General features: G+C 39.6%; 1 protein-coding gene across 1 annotated transcript in view; it reads right to left on the reverse strand.

Annotated features, from left to right (window-relative positions):
• The window catches only part of LOC126459299 (piwi-like protein Siwi), a 270,625-nt gene that overhangs the window by 56,599 nt on the left and 195,186 nt on the right, over window positions 1–18,840 (reverse strand). Inside the window, exon 12 of the mRNA XM_050095855.1 lies at window positions 13,558–13,703. Within this exon, the coding sequence (XP_049951812.1) occupies window positions 13,558–13,703 (146 nt within the window). The remainder of the gene's footprint in view (window positions 1–13,557; window positions 13,704–18,840) is intronic.

Below are 18,840 nucleotides of genomic sequence, written 5' to 3' on the forward strand. Positions count from 1 at the left end.
CAGCCAAGCAGCGGCCGCTAGACTGGGACTCAGTGCTCATTCGAATGCTAACATGTACACATGTCTTGCTTGTCAACTTACTCTGTAACTTATATGTGTTGTTGTGTCGTTCCGAAATATATGTGTTAAACATGAAGTTCTAACAACTGGCGATGAGGTAGTGGATTTTTCCTTTTCACCGTTGACTCACAGGGTTTCGTGGCTACTGTCGAGCAACTATTGCAAAATCTCCTTGAACAGCAAACGCTTCTCACAGCTGCGATTCGCGATTTCATCGCAGCGTCAAATACGGGGCATTACTCGTCGTTGGCTATACCTCCTTTTCCTCCTTACGACGAGAGAGCGGAAGACTGGTCTGATTATGAAAAACGTCTTCGACAGCACTTCTCGGCATTTCATGTCACGGACGAACAACCATGTAAGTCTCTGTTCCTTTCCTGGATTTCACCTCAAATGTATCGGTTGTTGTCGCAATTGGCTCCTTTGAAGGATCCTGCGTCTTTGTCCTTTGCTGAAATGTGCTCACTTCTGTCTGTTTATTTTCAAAAGCAAACGCATGTGGTAGCCTCTCGTGTTGCCTTTTATCGTTGTCAAAAACAACCGAATCAATCCTATCGCGGTTGGGCTGCTGAACTTCACGGCCTCAGTCGAAAGTGTCAATTTGTTACTGACGTTTACAAAAAATCCTATGCCGATTCCATGGTACGGGATGCTATTATCCGGTCGGCGCCCGACAAAGAAGTTCGGCAACGTGCCCTTCAGTTGGCGAATCCGACTCTAGATGAAGTTCTCTCAATTGTGCAGTCTTTTGAAATTTCTCGCGCCGCTGGGGCGCAAATAGAGGCGCGGGGTGATGTAGGGGAAATACAACCTCTGTGCGCTGTTGACGACATGTGCGGCGCGTCCCCGCTGGCCGACGTGGCCGCAGTGTGCTCCCACGCGCAGTCTCGGCATAGCCGTAAACAACCCGCTAAGAAACTGCAGTAAAACCCCCGGCAACTTTCTTCATGTCCGTGGTGTTTTACGAAACATTCACGCGAGGATTGTCCCCAACGTTGGGCTGTGTGTCACAACTGCAAAAAGAAAGGTCATGTGTCTTCCGTTTGCAAATCCGACCGCATACATGATGTTCATGAACATGGCGCTGATTCTGATTCTGTGTTGTCTGTCAATTGCACTTCTTCCCTTTCAGGGAAGTTAATCCTCACTGTCCAAATCCTTGGGCGAGATGTTTGCATGCAAGTGGATACCGGTTCTGCTGCCACTATAATTAATTCTCAGACGTATCTTCAGCTGGGCTCTCCACTCCTGTCCCCTGTCACTCAGCAATTACGGACGTACAATAAACAGAAGATTTCTCTCTTGGGACAGTTTAATGCTGAAGTATCTTACAAATCCGTCATTCGCACTGTTGCCATATTTGTGGTCGACCAGAGCAATGCAGAAAATCTTTTTGGTTTCAATGCCTTTCGCGTTTTTGGGTTCTCCATAGATGACTCTGTCAATATTGTCTCCGATGCTATTCCTTATGCTCAACTGGATTCCTTGTCGACGACATTTTCGTCCCTTTTTTCTCCTGGGTTAGGCCCTGCAAACGACTTTGAAGCTCATATCACGCTCAAACCCACTGCTCGGCCTAAGTTTTTTCGGGCTCGGCCCATTCCTGTGGCCCTTCGTGATCGGGTAAAACGGGAGTTGGATCGTCTCACTGCTGCAGGGGTCTTGCTTCCTCTCACTTCCAGTGAGTGGTCCTCTCCTGTCGTTGTAGTTGCTAAGCCAAATGGTGATATTCGTCTCTGTGGCGATTTCAAAGCCACTGTAAATTGCTCCCTATCCCTGGGTGTATCAATTACATGGACGACATTGTTGTCACTGGCTCCACCACTGAAGAACATCTTCAAAATCTCCACACACTTTTTCATGTCTTACAGACTGCCGGTCTTAAGTGTAATTTTCAGAAATCACAATTTTTTCAGGCATCTATTACGTACTTGGGGTTTCAACTCTCTTGGGATGGTATTCGTCCGCTTCAACAAACTGTCGCTGCGATCGATGCCCTTCCTCGCCCTACATCTGTGAAGAAACTGCAGGCCTTCTTGGGGAAAATAGCATACTATCACAAGTTTTTACCGTCTGCGGCTTCAGTGGCTCAGCCGTTGCATTGCCTATTGCATAAAAAAGTGATTTTTCACTGGTCTGCGTCATGCGAAGCGGCTTTCCAGAAGTTGAAGACTATGCTGAAACAGGCCCCATGCCTGGCTACTTATCGACCTGGCCAACATCTTGTTCTTGCCACAGACGCCTCTCAATATGGGGTTGGTGCAGTCCTTGCGCACCGTTTTTCTGATGGTTCGGGACAACCCATTGCTTATGCCTCCAAAACGCTCACAGATGCCCAACAAAAGTATTCTCAAATTGAGAAAGAAGCTTTGGCCATCATTTATGCTCCTCATAAGTTTGGTGTTTTTCTCTATGGCTCAAAATTTCATCTTGTTACGGATCACAAACCACTTGTTTCCTTGTTTCATCCATCCACGTCACTTCCCGACAAGGCTGCACACCGCCTCCAGTGTTGGGCTCTTTACTTGTCCCGTTTCAACTATGAGATTCATTTCCGGCCAACAGCTCAACACGCGAATGCTGATGCTCTGTCTCGCCTTCCCATGGGTCCTGATCAGGCATTCGATAGGGCCGAACTTTTGTTTTTCCACCTGGATGTTGCCGAGCAGCGGGTTGTGGACGGGTTCCCCATCACTGGGGACAGGCTGGCGGCTGCTACAGGATCTGACCCTACCCTCTCCCGGGTTTTACACTGTATTCAGAAGGGTTGGCTAGATCGCCCGTCCGCTAAGACTTCTGATCCGTTGCGAAACTACTACACTTTGCGCTACCGCCTTACGGCTAGGGATGGTGTTATCCTCCTCTCCACTGACAATGCTTCGCTGCGTGTTGTGGTACCTGCGTCTTTGCGTGCTTCGGACTTGCGCCTCCTTCACCAAGGGCACTGGAGTGTGTCTCGCACAAAATCTCTGGCGTGCCGTCATGTGTACTGGCCTGGGATCGACTCTGAAATAGCACACATGGTCGCTGCCTGCAGCCCTTGTGCGACACAGGCCGCTGCCCCGAAGTCATCTTTGTCACCGTGGCCTTCGCCTGAGAAGCCCTGGGAGCGCATTCATGCTGACTTTGCGGGACCCTTTTTAGGTACTTATTGGCTCCTCGTAATTGACACCTGCTCTAACTTTCCTTTCATTGTCCGTTGCACGTCGCCTACCACCGCAGCAACCACCAGTGCTCTTGCCCGCATTTTTTCTTTGGAAGGCCTCCCCTCTACTCTTGATACTGATAATGGTCCGCAATTTGCCTCTTCCGAATTTGCGGATTTTTGTGCTCATCACAGCGTTATGCATGTCACGGCCCTGTCGTTCCATCCACAATGCAACGGTGAGGCTGAATGACTGGTCCACACATTTAAGGCTCAGATGCGGAAACTTCTGACTTCTTCTGCTGCTGATGATGCGCTTCTCCAGTTTCTGGCGTCTTACCGTTTCACCCTCATGGGCGACCACAGCCCGGCTGAGCTCTTACATGGCCGACAACCCCGCACGCTACTTCATCTTCTGCGGCCTCCCACCTCACGGCCGCAGGTGCCTTCACTTGGCCGGTTCACCGCCGATGACCTCATCTGGGTACGGGGATATGCCAGGCGGCCAAAATGGAGCCCGGGCCGCATTTTACGACACCGTGGCAGACGCCTGTATGAAATCCAGACGGACACGGGTGTTGCAGTGCTTCATTCGGACCAGCTTCGGCCTCGGGTGCCAGCAACGCCTGTTCCGAATGCCGCCACACCACCTTTGGCTCTACCTGACGCTCGGGATCTTGGCATCTCTCAATACTCACAACGCAGCCCTCTCACCGTCATTGCGATGCCAGCACCAGAACGGACGCCACCAGGAGACGTGCCCATGCAGGAACCGAAGGACCATCCTCTGTCAGAGCAAATCTACTTGCCTCCTCCTCCAATGGATGCCGACACATTGCCCATGTCTCCTGTTATAACAACCAGACTTGCCACAATGGGCAGATTGGTGCATGGGGCCCCAGCAGATTCGACCCCTACGTCTCCTGTCATCTCGACCGGTTATCATCAGGGACATTTCCGTCTGTACGGGAAGCCTCCTCCTCGAGACTTTATGGTGAGTCAACCAAAGCCTATGGACGTTAGCCATCTCCAGGACACCTCCATCAAGACAAGTGCAACAATTTCAAAGGGGGGGAAAAGTGTTGTGACTCGCCGATCATTCAAAGTGCCGTCGCGCAATTACGCGCATTCTCTACGTGCGGCGCTGTCTCCCAGCTATGCAGCAGCTGTGCCACCTAAGCGGCCAGCCGAGCAGCGGCCGCTAGACTGGGACTCAGTGCTCATTCGAATGCTAAAGTGTACACATGTCTTGCTTGTCAACTTACTCTGTGACTTACATGTGTTGTTGTGTCGTTCCGAAATATATGTGTTAAACTTGAAGTTCTGACATACACACTTGATGAAACACCTTAGACTAGGATCAGAATGCCTAGTTCATCAAGAAATGATGATTGTATTTTTGAATTTCAACATCTTTCACATTTTGAAAAATAAAAAACCTGAAGCTAATGTTTTGGGGCAACTGAGCTGGTGGGCATTGGCTTTAAGTTTTTGACATCTAGACAATTCTCCTTTTTCTCTTAATGGTAGCAACCTATCCTTTTCATACTCCTGTTTTTTAAGCCAAAAGTTTTCAAATTAAATGACAGTACAGTTACTCAAAAGGCTTATTAACACTTTACAAATTACATTTTCAAAAAGTAATTTTCTACTCTTACACTTATTTTTGAAATCCCTGGAATATTCCAAAATGTGAGTTACTGTATTTCAAATGGCTCATAATCAGAATGTAATGATCATCACTCCATTTGGAATAACAAATAAACAATTTAATGTTCTGACAGTATTTTATTCTATGAATGTAGGTGACTGTGTACTGTCTTGAAGCAAGCTACGTTGATGTATAGAATGACATTAACTTTTACTTTTTAACAGAAAAAGCTGTTACTAGAATAATTCTGTGAACTTAATAAAATAATCTAAAATATCCAGTCAAGGAATTTCTACCAGAAAAATCCTGTTTAATAAATCCTGTAAGCCTCTCTGGAGCAGTCTATGGTAACTTTTTGTTCCAAAACAAGAACTGGAGTCTGGAAACATCATAACAAAATGTTCTCGTTTCGCAGAAAATCCTATAGTGAATGGTAATCATCAGTCATCAGAATTAAGGCAACTACTGAAAATCTACATGTAATATAAGCAATGGATACCTAGTTGGACACATGCTGAGCAACATTTCTTCCACATAAATTTGTTTTGGAGAGCCCTTGGCCTAGTGACCATTTGTATAACTATTGAAGGACAGGCATACTCTAGCCATCCTACAGCACTGGATCAAAATTTAAGCATCACACACTTCCTCCAGCCCATGAAAATTGAGCAATTTGGTTGGTTCTGTTGCATTACATGTGGTCTACAGTGATCAGATCAGTGATTAGATGGATCATAAAAGTACCATTTGTTTATGGACAGTTCCTGGGTAAACACTGAAAATCATGATTTTCGGATGTGAACAGTTCCAATACTGGGAATGGCCACATCTGTAATTTCTGTTCATGATATTTGATTGAAATTTTTAATGTATGTTCTTAAAAATGGTATTCTAGGGAAACTAAAAACTTATTTTGATATCATTTTGTGTTACTGAGATTCAGAGGTTAAAAGTGCCCTATTTATGCAGAAAACCATAAAAACTGGTTATAAGTCACTTTTGCACAGTGGGTCACAATTATATAAAAAACTAACCATAAGAAATGATTCAAATTTTAAGTGCACGTTCTTCAGACATTCATCTAGAAAGGCCATTTTCCCATTTTTGAATATCTGTATCCATTATCAAGATGCACCTGAAAAACCATGATTTTTGAGTACCATAAGTACTAATTGTAATTTCTGTTAATGGTAAATTGTTGAAATTTTTACCATGTGTTCTTAAGATCGTATTCCTGGAGAATCTCGAAACTTGTTGAATATCATTATGCATTACAGAGACCCAGAGGTTCAAAGTTACTGTACTTATGCATGTAAAATATGCACGTAATATTCAGTCTGAGGTGTAAATATAGGTTTAAGTGATGTAATGAACAAATGGTGATCATTAGGGTTCTTAAGTCATCAAACTACGTTTTTAGTCAGTATTTTCTCAAAAAGAAAACATCATGACATGATGTTTATGTATAATAGGCAATTCAATCCTATACAAATATGCCCAAAGTGGTACTTCCGTGGCAAAAAATAGGCTAGAAAGGGTCTTAACATGCCTGACAAGAATTTAAAATGACTGCCAAAACTTCCATTAAACTGGGAAGACTGCAAATACAGTAAAATATTTGTACTAATATTTTTACTCTTTTAAGATACAAATCATAACCTCAACATTTTCAGTGAACTGCCATCGATGGGCAAGTAGACAGAAAAAATGTACAGCAAACGATTTTGTGTTAACATTGTATTATGTGTCCTTACTTGTTGTTTATACACTCCTGGAAATGTAAAAAAGAACACATTGACACCGGTGTGTCAGACCCACCATACCTGCTCCGGACACTGCGAGAGGGCTGTACAAGCAATGATCACACGCACGGCACAGCGGACACACCAGGAACCGCGGTGTTGGCCGTCGAGTGGCGCTAGCTGCGCAGCATTTGTGCACCGCCGCCGTCAGTGTCAGCCAGTTTGCCATGGCATACGGAGCTCCATCGCAGTCTTTAACACTGGTAGCATGCCGCGACAGCGTGGACGTGAACCGTATTTACAGTTGACGGACTTTGAGCGGGGGTGTATAGTGGGCATGCGGGAGGCCGGGTGGACGTACCGCCGAATTGCTCAACACGTGGGGTGTGAGGTCTCCACAGTACATCGATGTTGTCGCCAGTGGTCGGCGGAAGGTGCACGTGCCCGTCGACCTGGGACCGGACCGCAGCGACGCACGGATGCACGCCAAGACCGTAGGATCCTACGCAGTGCCGTAGGGGACCACACCGCCACTTCCCAGCAAATTAGGGACACTGTTGCTCCTGGGGTATCGGCGAGGACCATTCGCAACCGTCTCCATGAAGCTGGGCTACGGTCCCGCACACCGTTAGGCCGTCTTCCGCTCACGCCCCAACATCATGCAGCCCGCCTCCAGTGGTGTCGCGACAGGTGTGAATGGAGGGGACGAATGGAGACGTGTCATCTTCAGCGATGAGAGTCGCTTCTGCCTTGGTGCCAATGATGGTCGTATGCGTGTTTAGCGCCGTGCAGGTGAGCGCCACAATCTGGACTGCATACGACCGAGGCACACAGGGCCAACACCCGGCATCATGGTGTGGGGAGCGATCTCCTACACTGGCCGTACACCACTGGTGATCGTCGAGGGGACACTGAATAGTGCACGGTACATCCAAACCGTCATCGAACCCATCGTTCTACCATTCCTAGACCGGCAAGGGAACTTGCTGTTCCAACAGGACAATGCACGTCCGCATGTATCCCGAGCCACCCAACGTGCTCTAGAAGGTGTAAGTCAACTACCCTGGCCAGCAAGATCTCCGGATCTGTCCCCCATTGAGCATGTTTGGGACTGGATGAAGCGTCGTCTCACGCGGTCTGCACGTCCAGCACGAACGCTGGTCCAACTGAGGCGCCAGGTGGAAATGGCATGGCAAGCCGTTCCACAGGACTACATCCAGCATCTCTAAGATCGTCTCCATGGGAGAATAGCAGCCTGCATTGCTGCGAAAGGTGGATATACACTGTACTAGTGCCGACATTGTGCATGCTCTGTTGCCTGTGTCTATGTGCCTGTGGTTCTGTCAGTGTGATCATGTGATGTATCTGACCCCAGGAATGTGTCAATAAAGTTTCCCCTTCCTGGGACAATGAATTCACGGTGTTCTTATTTCAATTTCCTGGAGTGTATGTGTTGAAGTATATAAATAAACCGTCAAAATTTTACTGGCCCATAGAATTCATTTTATGTTTTCCAAGCAATTATTTTTCTCTTTATAAGACGCACAGAAAAGTGGGGAACCAGCTGGCTCAATCCTCATTCTGCCTTCCTCACCAAAAATGTTGGCATGCGAACAGATTTGTGCTTTTTCTGTTGAAGGAGACAGGAGACAGTATTTGCGGGAGACAAAAAGTGGCAGTGAAAGAGAAAGAGAGATAGGTGAAGACAAAATAGCAGTGGGAGTCAAAGAAAGACGAGATAATAGCTGGCCATATATGAGCAGATTTCTGCAATGACCCACAGATGTTTCAGGTGGATTCTTGAATGCCTGGGGACCCACCTGTGCATGAGTGAAAACACAACCTTCAGACCATTACCCACAGTTCCCAGAATGAGCAATATAGCCTCTTAGCAGGCAGACAATGTGGGTGGATTTCTCTGACAGGCCTTGTTCAGTCAGTGGCTGATGTGCTACTCTGACAGAATGACATGCTGATGTCAGCTATCCTGCAAATCTCTCTCACACGTATTTAAAGAAACTATTTGGGGAAAGGAGGGGGGAGGGTAAGAAAACTGGTTTATATGTCAGTTGAAATAATTGCAAAAAGCTAGGAAATTAAAGAGGTGGGACCTGGATAAGCTGAAAAAACCATAGATTGTTGACAAGTTTCAGAATTAGGGAATTACGGAATGACAGACGATAATGGGGAAGAAATACAGTAGAAGAAGAATGGATAACTTTGAGAGCAGAAATAGTGAAGGCAGCAGAGGCCTAGTAGAAACACCAAGAAATATTGAATTTATTTGATGAAAGGATAAAACACAAAAATGTAGTAAATGAAGCAGGTGAAATGGAATAGAAACATCTAAAGATGAGACAGACAGAAAATGTAATATGGCTAAAGGACAAATGTAAGGATTTAGAAGCATATTTAATTGGAGGAAAGATAAGACACCACCTGTAAGTGTTTCATTTCCTAATCTAATTCTCTCAGCATCACATGATTTAATTCAACTACATTCCATTATCCTTGTTTTGCTTTTTCTGATGTTCATTTTATACCCTTTTTTCAAGACAATGTCTATTCCGTTCAACTACATTTGATATCCTCTCTACTTCAGCATCATCTACTGCCCAAATTGTAAAACAAATGTACTAGTTTAAGTGTCTTGTTTCCTAATTCCCTCAGCATCGTATGATTTAATTTGACTACATTCTATTGTACTTGTTTTGCATTTTTCGGTGTTTATCTTATATCCTTCTTTCAAGACAATGTCTATTCCATTCAACTACTCTTCCAGTTCCTTTGCTGTCTCTGACAAATTACTATGTCAACCACAAACCTCAAAGTTTCTATTTCTTCTCCCTGTACTTTAATTCCTACTCCAAATGTTTCTTTTGTGTTGTTTATCTCTTGCTCAATGCACAGACTGAATAACATAGGGGATAGGATACAATCCTGTCTCACTCCCTTCTCAATCATTGCTTCCTTTTCATGCTCCTCAACTCTTATAACTACTGTCTGGTTTCTGTACAAGTTGCAAATAGCCTTTCAGTCCCTCAGAATTTCAAAGAGAGTAGTCCAGTCAACATTATCAAAAGCTTTCTCTTAGTCTACATATGATATAAACATAGGTTCACCTTTCCTTAACCGATCTTCTATGAGGAGTTGTAGGGTGGAAAATTAAAGAGGGCTTTGGGGAAAAGAGAAGCAGCTATATGAATACCAAGAGCTCAGATGGAAAACCAGTCTTAAGCAAAGAAAGGAAAGATGAAAGGTGGTAGGAGTATACAGGGGGTCTATACAAGGGAAATATACTTGTGGGCAGTATTATAGAACTGGAAGACAATATAGATGAAGACGCGATGGGAGATATGATGCTGTGAGAATAATTTGGCAGGGCACCAAAAATCTTAAGTTAAAACAAGGCCCTGGGAGTAGAAACATTGTGTTAGAACTATTGATAGCCTTGAGAGAGTCAAGCCATTGCAAACTCTTCCATATGGTGAGCAAGACATATGAGACAGGCAAAATACTGTCAGACTTCAAGGACAATGTAATAATTGCAATTACAAAGAAAGCTGTTGCTGACAGATGTGGAAACTATGGAGCTATCAGTTTAATAAGTCACAGTTGCAAAATACTAACATGAACAGTTTACAGAAGAATGGAAAAACTGGTAGAAGCTGATCTCTGCGAAGATCAGTTTGGATTCTGCAGAAACGAGCAACATGTGAGGCAATACTGATCCTACAACTTCTCATAGAAGATAGGTTAAGGAAAGACAAACATAAGTTTATAGCATTTGTAGACTTTGAGAAAGCTTTTAAATATATTGACTGGGATAATCTCTTTGAAATTCTGAGGGTAGCAGGGGTAAGATAGAGGAAGTGAAAGGCTTCTTACAACTTGTACAGAAACCAGATGGCAGTTGAAAGAGTCGAGGGGCATGAAAAGGAAGCAATGATTGAGAAGGGAGTGAGACAGGTTTGTAGCCTATCCCCTTATGCTATTCAGTCTGTATATTTAGCAAGCAAAAGAAACAGAAGAAATATTTGGAGTAGGAATTAAAGTCCAGGAAGAAGAAATGAAAACTTTGATGTTTGCCCTTGACACTGTAATTCTGTGAGAGACAGCGAAGGAATTGGAAGAGTAGTTGAATGGAATAGACATTGCCTTGAAAGAAGGATATAAGATAACACCAAAAAATGCAAAACAAGGACAATGGAATGTAGTCAAATTATATCATATGATGCTGAGGAAATTAGGAAACAAGACAAAGTAGTACATGAGTTTTGCAATTTGGGTAGCAGGTGATGGCTTAAGCACAGAGGATATAAAATGTAGACTAGGAATAGAAAGAAAAGCATTTCTAAAGGAAGATAAATTTGTTAACATCTAGTATACATCTAAGTGTCAGGAAGTCTTTTCTGAAAGTCTTTGTATGGAGCATAGCCATATATATGAAATGATAAATAGTTTAGACAAGAAGAGAACAGAAGCTTTTGAAATGTGGTGCTACAGAAGAATGCTGATTAGATGGGTAGATCATGTAGCTCATGAGAAGGTACTAAACAGAACTGGGGTGAAAAGAAATTTGTGGCACAACCTGACTAGAAGGAGGGTAGGACACATTCTGAGACATCAAGGGATCACCAATTTAATACTGGAGGGAAATGTAGGGGGTAAAAATCATTGAGGGAAACCAAGACACGAATACATTAAGCAGACTGAGAAGGACGTAGGTTGCAGTAGTTATTCAGAGATGAAGAGGCTTGCACAGGATAGCGTATTATTGAAAGTTGCAACAAATTAGACTTCTGACTGAGGACCACAACAACCACAACCACAACCACAACAACAACATAGCTTTATATGTGAGCTTCATGATGAAGTCCTAAAAAGCATTTATTAATGATTCTGACAACAGTTCAAAACTAGTTGCCTAATATAAATACTGCAACTGGTGACAGCATCAATAATAAACACTTTAAGGAGTTTAAAAAAGTTGCTGGTTCCCTGTCAACAAAATAGTGAAACTGAAGAACCATGATGAAGTGCCTATCATTTTGCTAAGGATTATAGTAATTGTGCTATTTCACATATAAGTAACACACGGCATAAAATTTCAAAAGTTTCCAATGAAAAACGGGTGTTGCTATGAATTCAAATTTTCAGATTAGACCATATATTGCTGCATACGAAATTTAACTAACATACTGAATTTTTCTTTGGACTCAGAGGAGGTTTCTATCTATCACTGATTTCCTGAAAGTTGATATTATGTAGCACACTCATTTGTGACTGCACATGCCAGCCATAAAGCTTAGGGATGGGAAAAACTTCAGTTCTGAATAACCAGTACTTTTTGATATTTGTTTGGTCTGTTATAAAAGGTGGTTTTTTATTTTTTACTAATAAAAGAGTAAAAAAAAACTAAAGTATCAATCAGCCACAGCAACAGTGTGAAAATTTTTCATTTTTAACTAAATCTTTTTAAAAAGGGTATAACTTTTATTCACAAAATTTTCATTGTTTTGAAATATGGTGTTATAATAGAAGATGGGAAAGTGATCAGTTCTATTTTAAAAACATTACCAACAGAAATGAGTAACAAATACATGGAATAAGAATTGGTAGAGCATTGCTGAGACAATAATGCTCTTGTTGCTGTATGTAGTGTTTAAAGTTATGCATGTATGTGCAGTGTGTAAGATTGGCTCCCATTGTTGTCACTGGAAATCTGTGGTACTGCAGAGTGGCACGAACCCTAGACTGGATTGTTTTTACAAAGCGACACAGCAGTGAAGTACAGTGCTTCAGTTGCTTTAAAAGATTGGAGATTTGTCTGCCATTTCCATTAAATAATAAAAGATAAAGAAGTTATAGTAACAGTAATTAATTAAAAACTTAACAACAGTTCATTCATAGTCTACAATAAAAATAGAAATTATCTGGTCTGCTGTCTTATCCATTTACATGCAAAGACAATTTAATGTTTATTGCCCTTGAAAACAGACAAATTAACACAAAGAAACAGAGTTCTTCAACCTCAGTTGTCACCCTTTAGAAACAGCTGTTCATAATGCGCAAAAAGTGGTAAGATCCCTGATTACAACATGATTTTTGAGCCAAGCTACCAAAAATTAGAATTTCTGTAGTATTTGCCAACTTATCACTTTTCAAGAAACGCAGCAAATGGTGGATTGACTAGGTCCTCTTTCAGTTGCCTAGTTAATTTAATATTTTGGTTCTAAGTATTTTGAAACTGAGAGATCAAAATTTTTCCATCTTTGTCCCATTTCTACATGTGTTACCCATTTCTACATGTATTACAGGCAATAGTTGGAATAAAAAACAAAAAAATCATTTATTTCACAAACTGGCTATTTTGTGTGGTTTTATACAGGTTAAACAGGTTGTTTCAGCAGTCACTGCCATCCCTAATAAAGCTACAATGAAATATTCGAGCACTTGCCATATTCTACACAAGCAGGACGTACATCGCAATATAAGACTAACTGCTGACTTTGGCAAAGTAATGATATAATTTTTTAAGTCGTTGGTAACTAGTGAAATGAGAATTAAGGTGGCTTTTCACCAAGTTAAGTGAAGAAATTATATGTTTATATTTACACTGCAAAAGTGCTTTTTCATAATCTTGTTGCCTGATTTGTCCTCAGTTTCTGATTTAATAAGCCACTGTTTCAGGATTCTGTCGCCTTTGCAACTTGACTAGGATGTTAGCGAGGTAGCAGTGTGTAGACTCTACTAAGAAGCAAATTTAACATGGTGATTAGAGGAATGCTGAGTATACTCGAAATTTGCTACTGATGAATGAATATAATAAAATTAATAGTACTGTAAATTAAACCGAAGTAATAGTTATATAAACTGTTCCATTTCATGTCACAAGTAAATTGTATCTTCCACATTACAAAATTTTCTGTGTAACTTCATTATCCACAAACACAAACCTCTGAGCAAGTGTTATTACATCATCCACAATGGTCCCAGGTGGAGGATTCTGTTTATCATGGAATACTCTTGAATTTATCCTTTTTGTAACAATTATGAAAGTCATTTTTGCAGTACGACCCCCATATATTTCCTTCAAACGTCCCTGTAAGCAAATCAAAACAATTTCAGTAAACAAACATCTGTTATCCATAAATAATTGCCACAAAATTGGTAACAATCAATTTTAAATAAATATGTTTTAAGATTTGAGGGAAACGAAGAAAGTCCCACTACAAATATTGTTACCTACAATATTTTGTTGCTGCTTAATATGTTAAGCAATACTACAGAATTTAAATACATTATGTCTCAAAGATGACCCAAATGATTAGATTTCTGAACATGTAATTAAATTATTGAAGATTTCATAATTTGTGATTTTGAAGATTTTTTGGTGTTGTAAGTCCTTGCTGGTGATGAAAAGACATGGTAAAACAAATGCATATGAAATTTGGGTTATTGTTTCCTTTATATATCAGATGAGAAAAGTTCCACTGGGAACCTGTTACTAAAAAGGAGAGGTCCCAGGAGAGGGACTGACTTTTTGAAACCATCTATCCAGTGATGTACATTAGGGTCCCAGCTACCGTATCTTGCAGCCATTCATCCTGGCCGGCTTTCATTTGTGAATAATTGACAGAAAAAGAATTTTGTAATCTTGTTTGATGTTATAGAGCCTTAAAGTGAGAGCAGTAAATGTAGTTGTATTGTTGCATATTTGTTAGCATTAAAGGCTGACTTGGAGGATATTGTGTGTTTGAATCTTATCAGATGAGTCTCCTTTTTTTTTTTTTTTTTTTTTTTTTTTTTTTTTTTTTTTTTTTTTTTTTTTTTCAATTTTAAAAATTGTTATCAAAATGATTTTGGTCATTATCTTTATACAATTAATTCGTTTAAATGTAATTTATTTAAAATTCTAATTCTCTGTCATTTCATTTTAATCATCATATTAACTTTTAAATTTACTCTTTCTTTCATATCCTTTTTTCAATTTGGAATATTTGAGAATGTAATTGCAGGTATCTTTTTGAATTAATTTCAATTTAATTCCTTCTAGCTGATCAGCTTGTATTTTTACCCATGTTATTGTATTCATTATTTCTATACCTCATTCTGTTTGAATATAGTTTTATTTGTAATTCCTTCATTCATTTATATTTTCATCTGCATTAATTGCCCATACTGACCAAGAATTAGTGACTTTTAACCAACCAGTCAACATGTTCATATCTTTAATTATTGTAATAGACAAATTAAAATAATTAAAATCTCATGCACAAATATTCCAAATGAAAATAGAATGATAGGAAGAATGAAATAAAATCAAATGAAAAAGTTAGTACTATGACTAAAATGTGACAAAGAATTGGAAATTTATAAAAATTACATCAAAACCAGTTAATTGAATAAATAAAATAATTTCAATAATGATTTAAAAATTAATAAAAAAAACTGAAGTACCTGGCAGAACTCACACTCACAACCTTCTGTATGTCAGGCTATGATGCTAACCATTATACTAAAAAACCACTTTCTGTGACACACTCAATTTTAATGCTCTAGACTACCATGAAAAATTTAAAAATTATGTTTTCATTGATTACTTGCAAACAAGGCCCACTAGGTGAATGGCTGCAGGGTGACACACCTGGGACTTACTTATTTCTTGTTGCAAGGGTACAGAATGTATCAAGTTGTACACAGCTTAGATTGAAATTACATAAATACAATGAAAGACACAATGTAAATAAGACAACAAGTAAAGAACAAATATACAATTAACAGAAAGTTGTGTTATACTGAGGAAGTATCAGTAACAAATACAGGTAGCAATGTTAAGCTAAGTACCACAATCAGTTCATAAATACATAAATACCAAAAACCAAATTTTTGAATGCTTATGATTGTGCTCAAAATAAAATCAATTAAAAGTATTCATCAAACCACTGTAAGTTTAATGGCTGAATTGATTTTCTCTCAAAAATTCATCTAACATAAAAAAGAAAAAAATTCTATATTAGGCACTCCTTCAGAATTTATTTGAATTAGGGCAAGTGTTCATGAAGGCATTTCAGTTGTGGTAGGAGTACATTAAACAGCTTAATGTTGGACTAATAAATTCCTTTTTGAATCAGGTTCAACACTTTTTATTTCAATGAGCACACTGCTTTTGGTACTTGTACCCCCAGAATACAATAGCACATGACACTAATGAATGAAAGTGGCCAAATTAGAATGCCTTAATGGTATCTACTTCAGCCACAGAAGCAATAATTCATAGTGGAAGAACTGCTGAGCCAAGTCTTCTAAAAAGGTGTATAATGTAAGTTGACCAACTATGTTTGTTGTCAATACATGCACCCAGGAATTTTGTATCCACATCTTTTTGTATTGGTTGATGACTACAATGTGAGTTAATTTCTGTACAATTTCTTTTTGGTGTATCAACCCTTATATAACAGGTATTATCTGTGTTGTGCAAAAGACAATTTGAATAAAACAAATTTAAAGTTTTAGTGAAAACTTTGTTCATAGTTTGTTCAAGGCTATTGCCAGACAATTCATCACTGGGAATCATAGTATCATTGGCAAAAAGGGTAAATTTACTTGGTGTGTGGGAACAAAGAGGGAGGCTGATAATGAAAATAAGAAATATCAATGGACCTAAAACAAGAGCCTTGTGGGACACCACAATTTTATGTCCACCTCTCAGATGAGGCAGGATCCCTGGATGAGCTGTTCAGCATTACAGTTTGCTTTCAGTCCTTTGGGTATGACTGAAGCCACAAACCAACAGTACCACCTAAACCATAATAGTATGCCTTTTTCAAAAGAATTTTATGGTTCACACAATCGAAAAGCTTTTGAGAGGTCACAAAAAATACCTACTGAAGACATTGGTAATGGTTTCTAAAACTTGATTGTTTAGAAAAAAAAGGCTTGTTCAGTAAAAAAAATCAGCATGAAATGTAAACTGGCTATTGTTGAAGATATTGTAGCAGTTGAGACCATCGACAACACATCTGTGCATGTGTTATTCAGGAATTTTTGAATAAAATTGTTAAAACAAATATTAGGTTATAGTTTGTGACATTATCTTTATCCCTTTTTTAAAATGGGGTTTGTTACATCCGGTTTTAGTGTATCAGGGGCAATTCTTGTACGAAAATGTATTGAATACATACAAATCGATTTATATATTTATAACAATATTTCAATACTTTACTGTGTTGTCCACACAAATACTTTTTATTTTTAATTTATCTAGAAGATGGGGTTCTGCTGCTGATAGCTTTCTGCAGAAGAGTCATTGCTCCATCCACAGATCCTTTACAGGCTGCCTTCTCTCCTGCCGTCAATGAAATCTTTGTTCAGTATTTCTGCGACCATTTCCAGTATCTTCATAACTCTGTCACATTGTTTATATCTAGGTCATGTTTCCTGTTTTTCTGCCAGTTTCCGTCTTTATCACATTCTGAATTGCTTTTATTTTTTCTGATTTATCAATTTGTTTTTATGCACATACTCTGATTTATTTATTACTTCCATTCAAATCACCTAATGATATTAAATTCTTCATCTTTGAACATAGTTGGGATAAAAGATAATCTAGTTACCTGAGGAACAGATTCATGTTACCTGTAGCAGCTCTATAAAGTGCTAACACTATAACTGGCAAGTCATTTATAGTGATCTCTAGTCCACGTATTTCAGTATGTTGTTCCATACAGTGACTGTTTAATGCTCTGTAAGATATGTTATTTTTTAGATAAATTGCCACATCACCTTTCTCCAAGACAGTTCTACAGTAATGTGATGCTAGACAGTAACGACTCAACAGCAACATTTCAAAGTATCTCATATGGTGTTCACCAAAAACTTTACTTGTATGTCCCCTAACATTTTTGTGAAAAACTGTCATTGCTTTATTATTTGCTGAAAATACATTCTCTTGCCTAAAAAAGTATCTTAGGGCTTTGAAGCAACAGGCTCATTATTAAGTGTTTCACATGTATTTTCAGTTTGAAACTTAGCCTGATGAGGTTGCGGGAACCATTTGAGGGGAATAGGTTACTGGTATGGAGTTTTTGTTGTCTGCTTCTGTAATTGCTTCATTCAAAATATTGCCTGTTTTTTTCCTGACCTGTTAAGATGCACCCTGTAGTGGTAAACAGCTCTCTACTAAAACTATTTATATCGACAGCACGAGTATTGCTGAAATGCTTGCAAGTCTTCAATAATTTGAAGTTCAACCTTCATTGCTGAAAACATTGTCAGAATAAACTATTTGGATCAAATAAACATTTTTTACTCTTTCAAGATCACAGCCTGCTACAAAATCTTGAATTTTAGTAACGGTTTCACAGTTCCTCAAACATGAATGCTGCTAAAATTGTTTTCTGCCATACTTCTCCCAAGACTGTATGCAAAAGTATGTACAAATTTTAATACAGTTTTATACATAACAGAATGCTTATTGCTAATGGGAATTTCATTTCTAACTGCTGAAAGTTTAGGCTTTGGTACATCAAACATAATTATTTTAAAGTAACTTTCACTTTTTGTGGGACATTAACACACAATTTAAGCTTTGGTTCTGGGCCAGTAACTGCAACACTGTTGTTAGAGAAATTACATTAAATTTGTTCACATTCATAAACCTTGCATCATTTACTGTGGGTGACAATTTTTGTGTCTAATGGTTTGTATCTGGTCCATTTCTAACCTACATCACCTTATAGATGGTTTCAAAAAGTTAATACCGTTCCCGGGGACTTCACCTTGTATGTGATAAACACACAATGCTGCTTACAGGAGGTGACACACTGACTTCTTTACTGCACTATGGAGAAAAATGAATGAAAATACATCAATAGGACATAATGTAAACAATGGTAGCAAAAAAGAAGTAAAATTATTTTAGTCTCTACATCAAAATAAAACATCTTCACATTCCAAAAGTCTCAGCAACTGCAGTGTGAGTAAAATAATTGGCAACTTTTGACACTTCATGCTGGAAGAAGGTTCATGACACTGTTGCTCAGGTAATGATGATCCAGCTTCCCTTCTCCATCTCCAACATGCCAGCAGGCATAGTGCACTCTTTTGTCATGCTGTTAGTGTTATCAAGCATCAGTTGCTTCGGTGTTCCACAGGTCACATTGAAGTGTAGTGTTTTCAAATATTTGAATATTCTGTATCACTCAGTTGTTGTTGTAAATTAGTTTTAACATTGTTTT

The sequence above is a fragment of the Schistocerca serialis genome, chromosome 1 (assembly GCF_023864345.2).
Source record: "Schistocerca serialis cubense isolate TAMUIC-IGC-003099 chromosome 1, iqSchSeri2.2, whole genome shotgun sequence".
NCBI classification, from domain to species: domain Eukaryota; kingdom Metazoa; phylum Arthropoda; class Insecta; order Orthoptera; family Acrididae; genus Schistocerca; species Schistocerca serialis.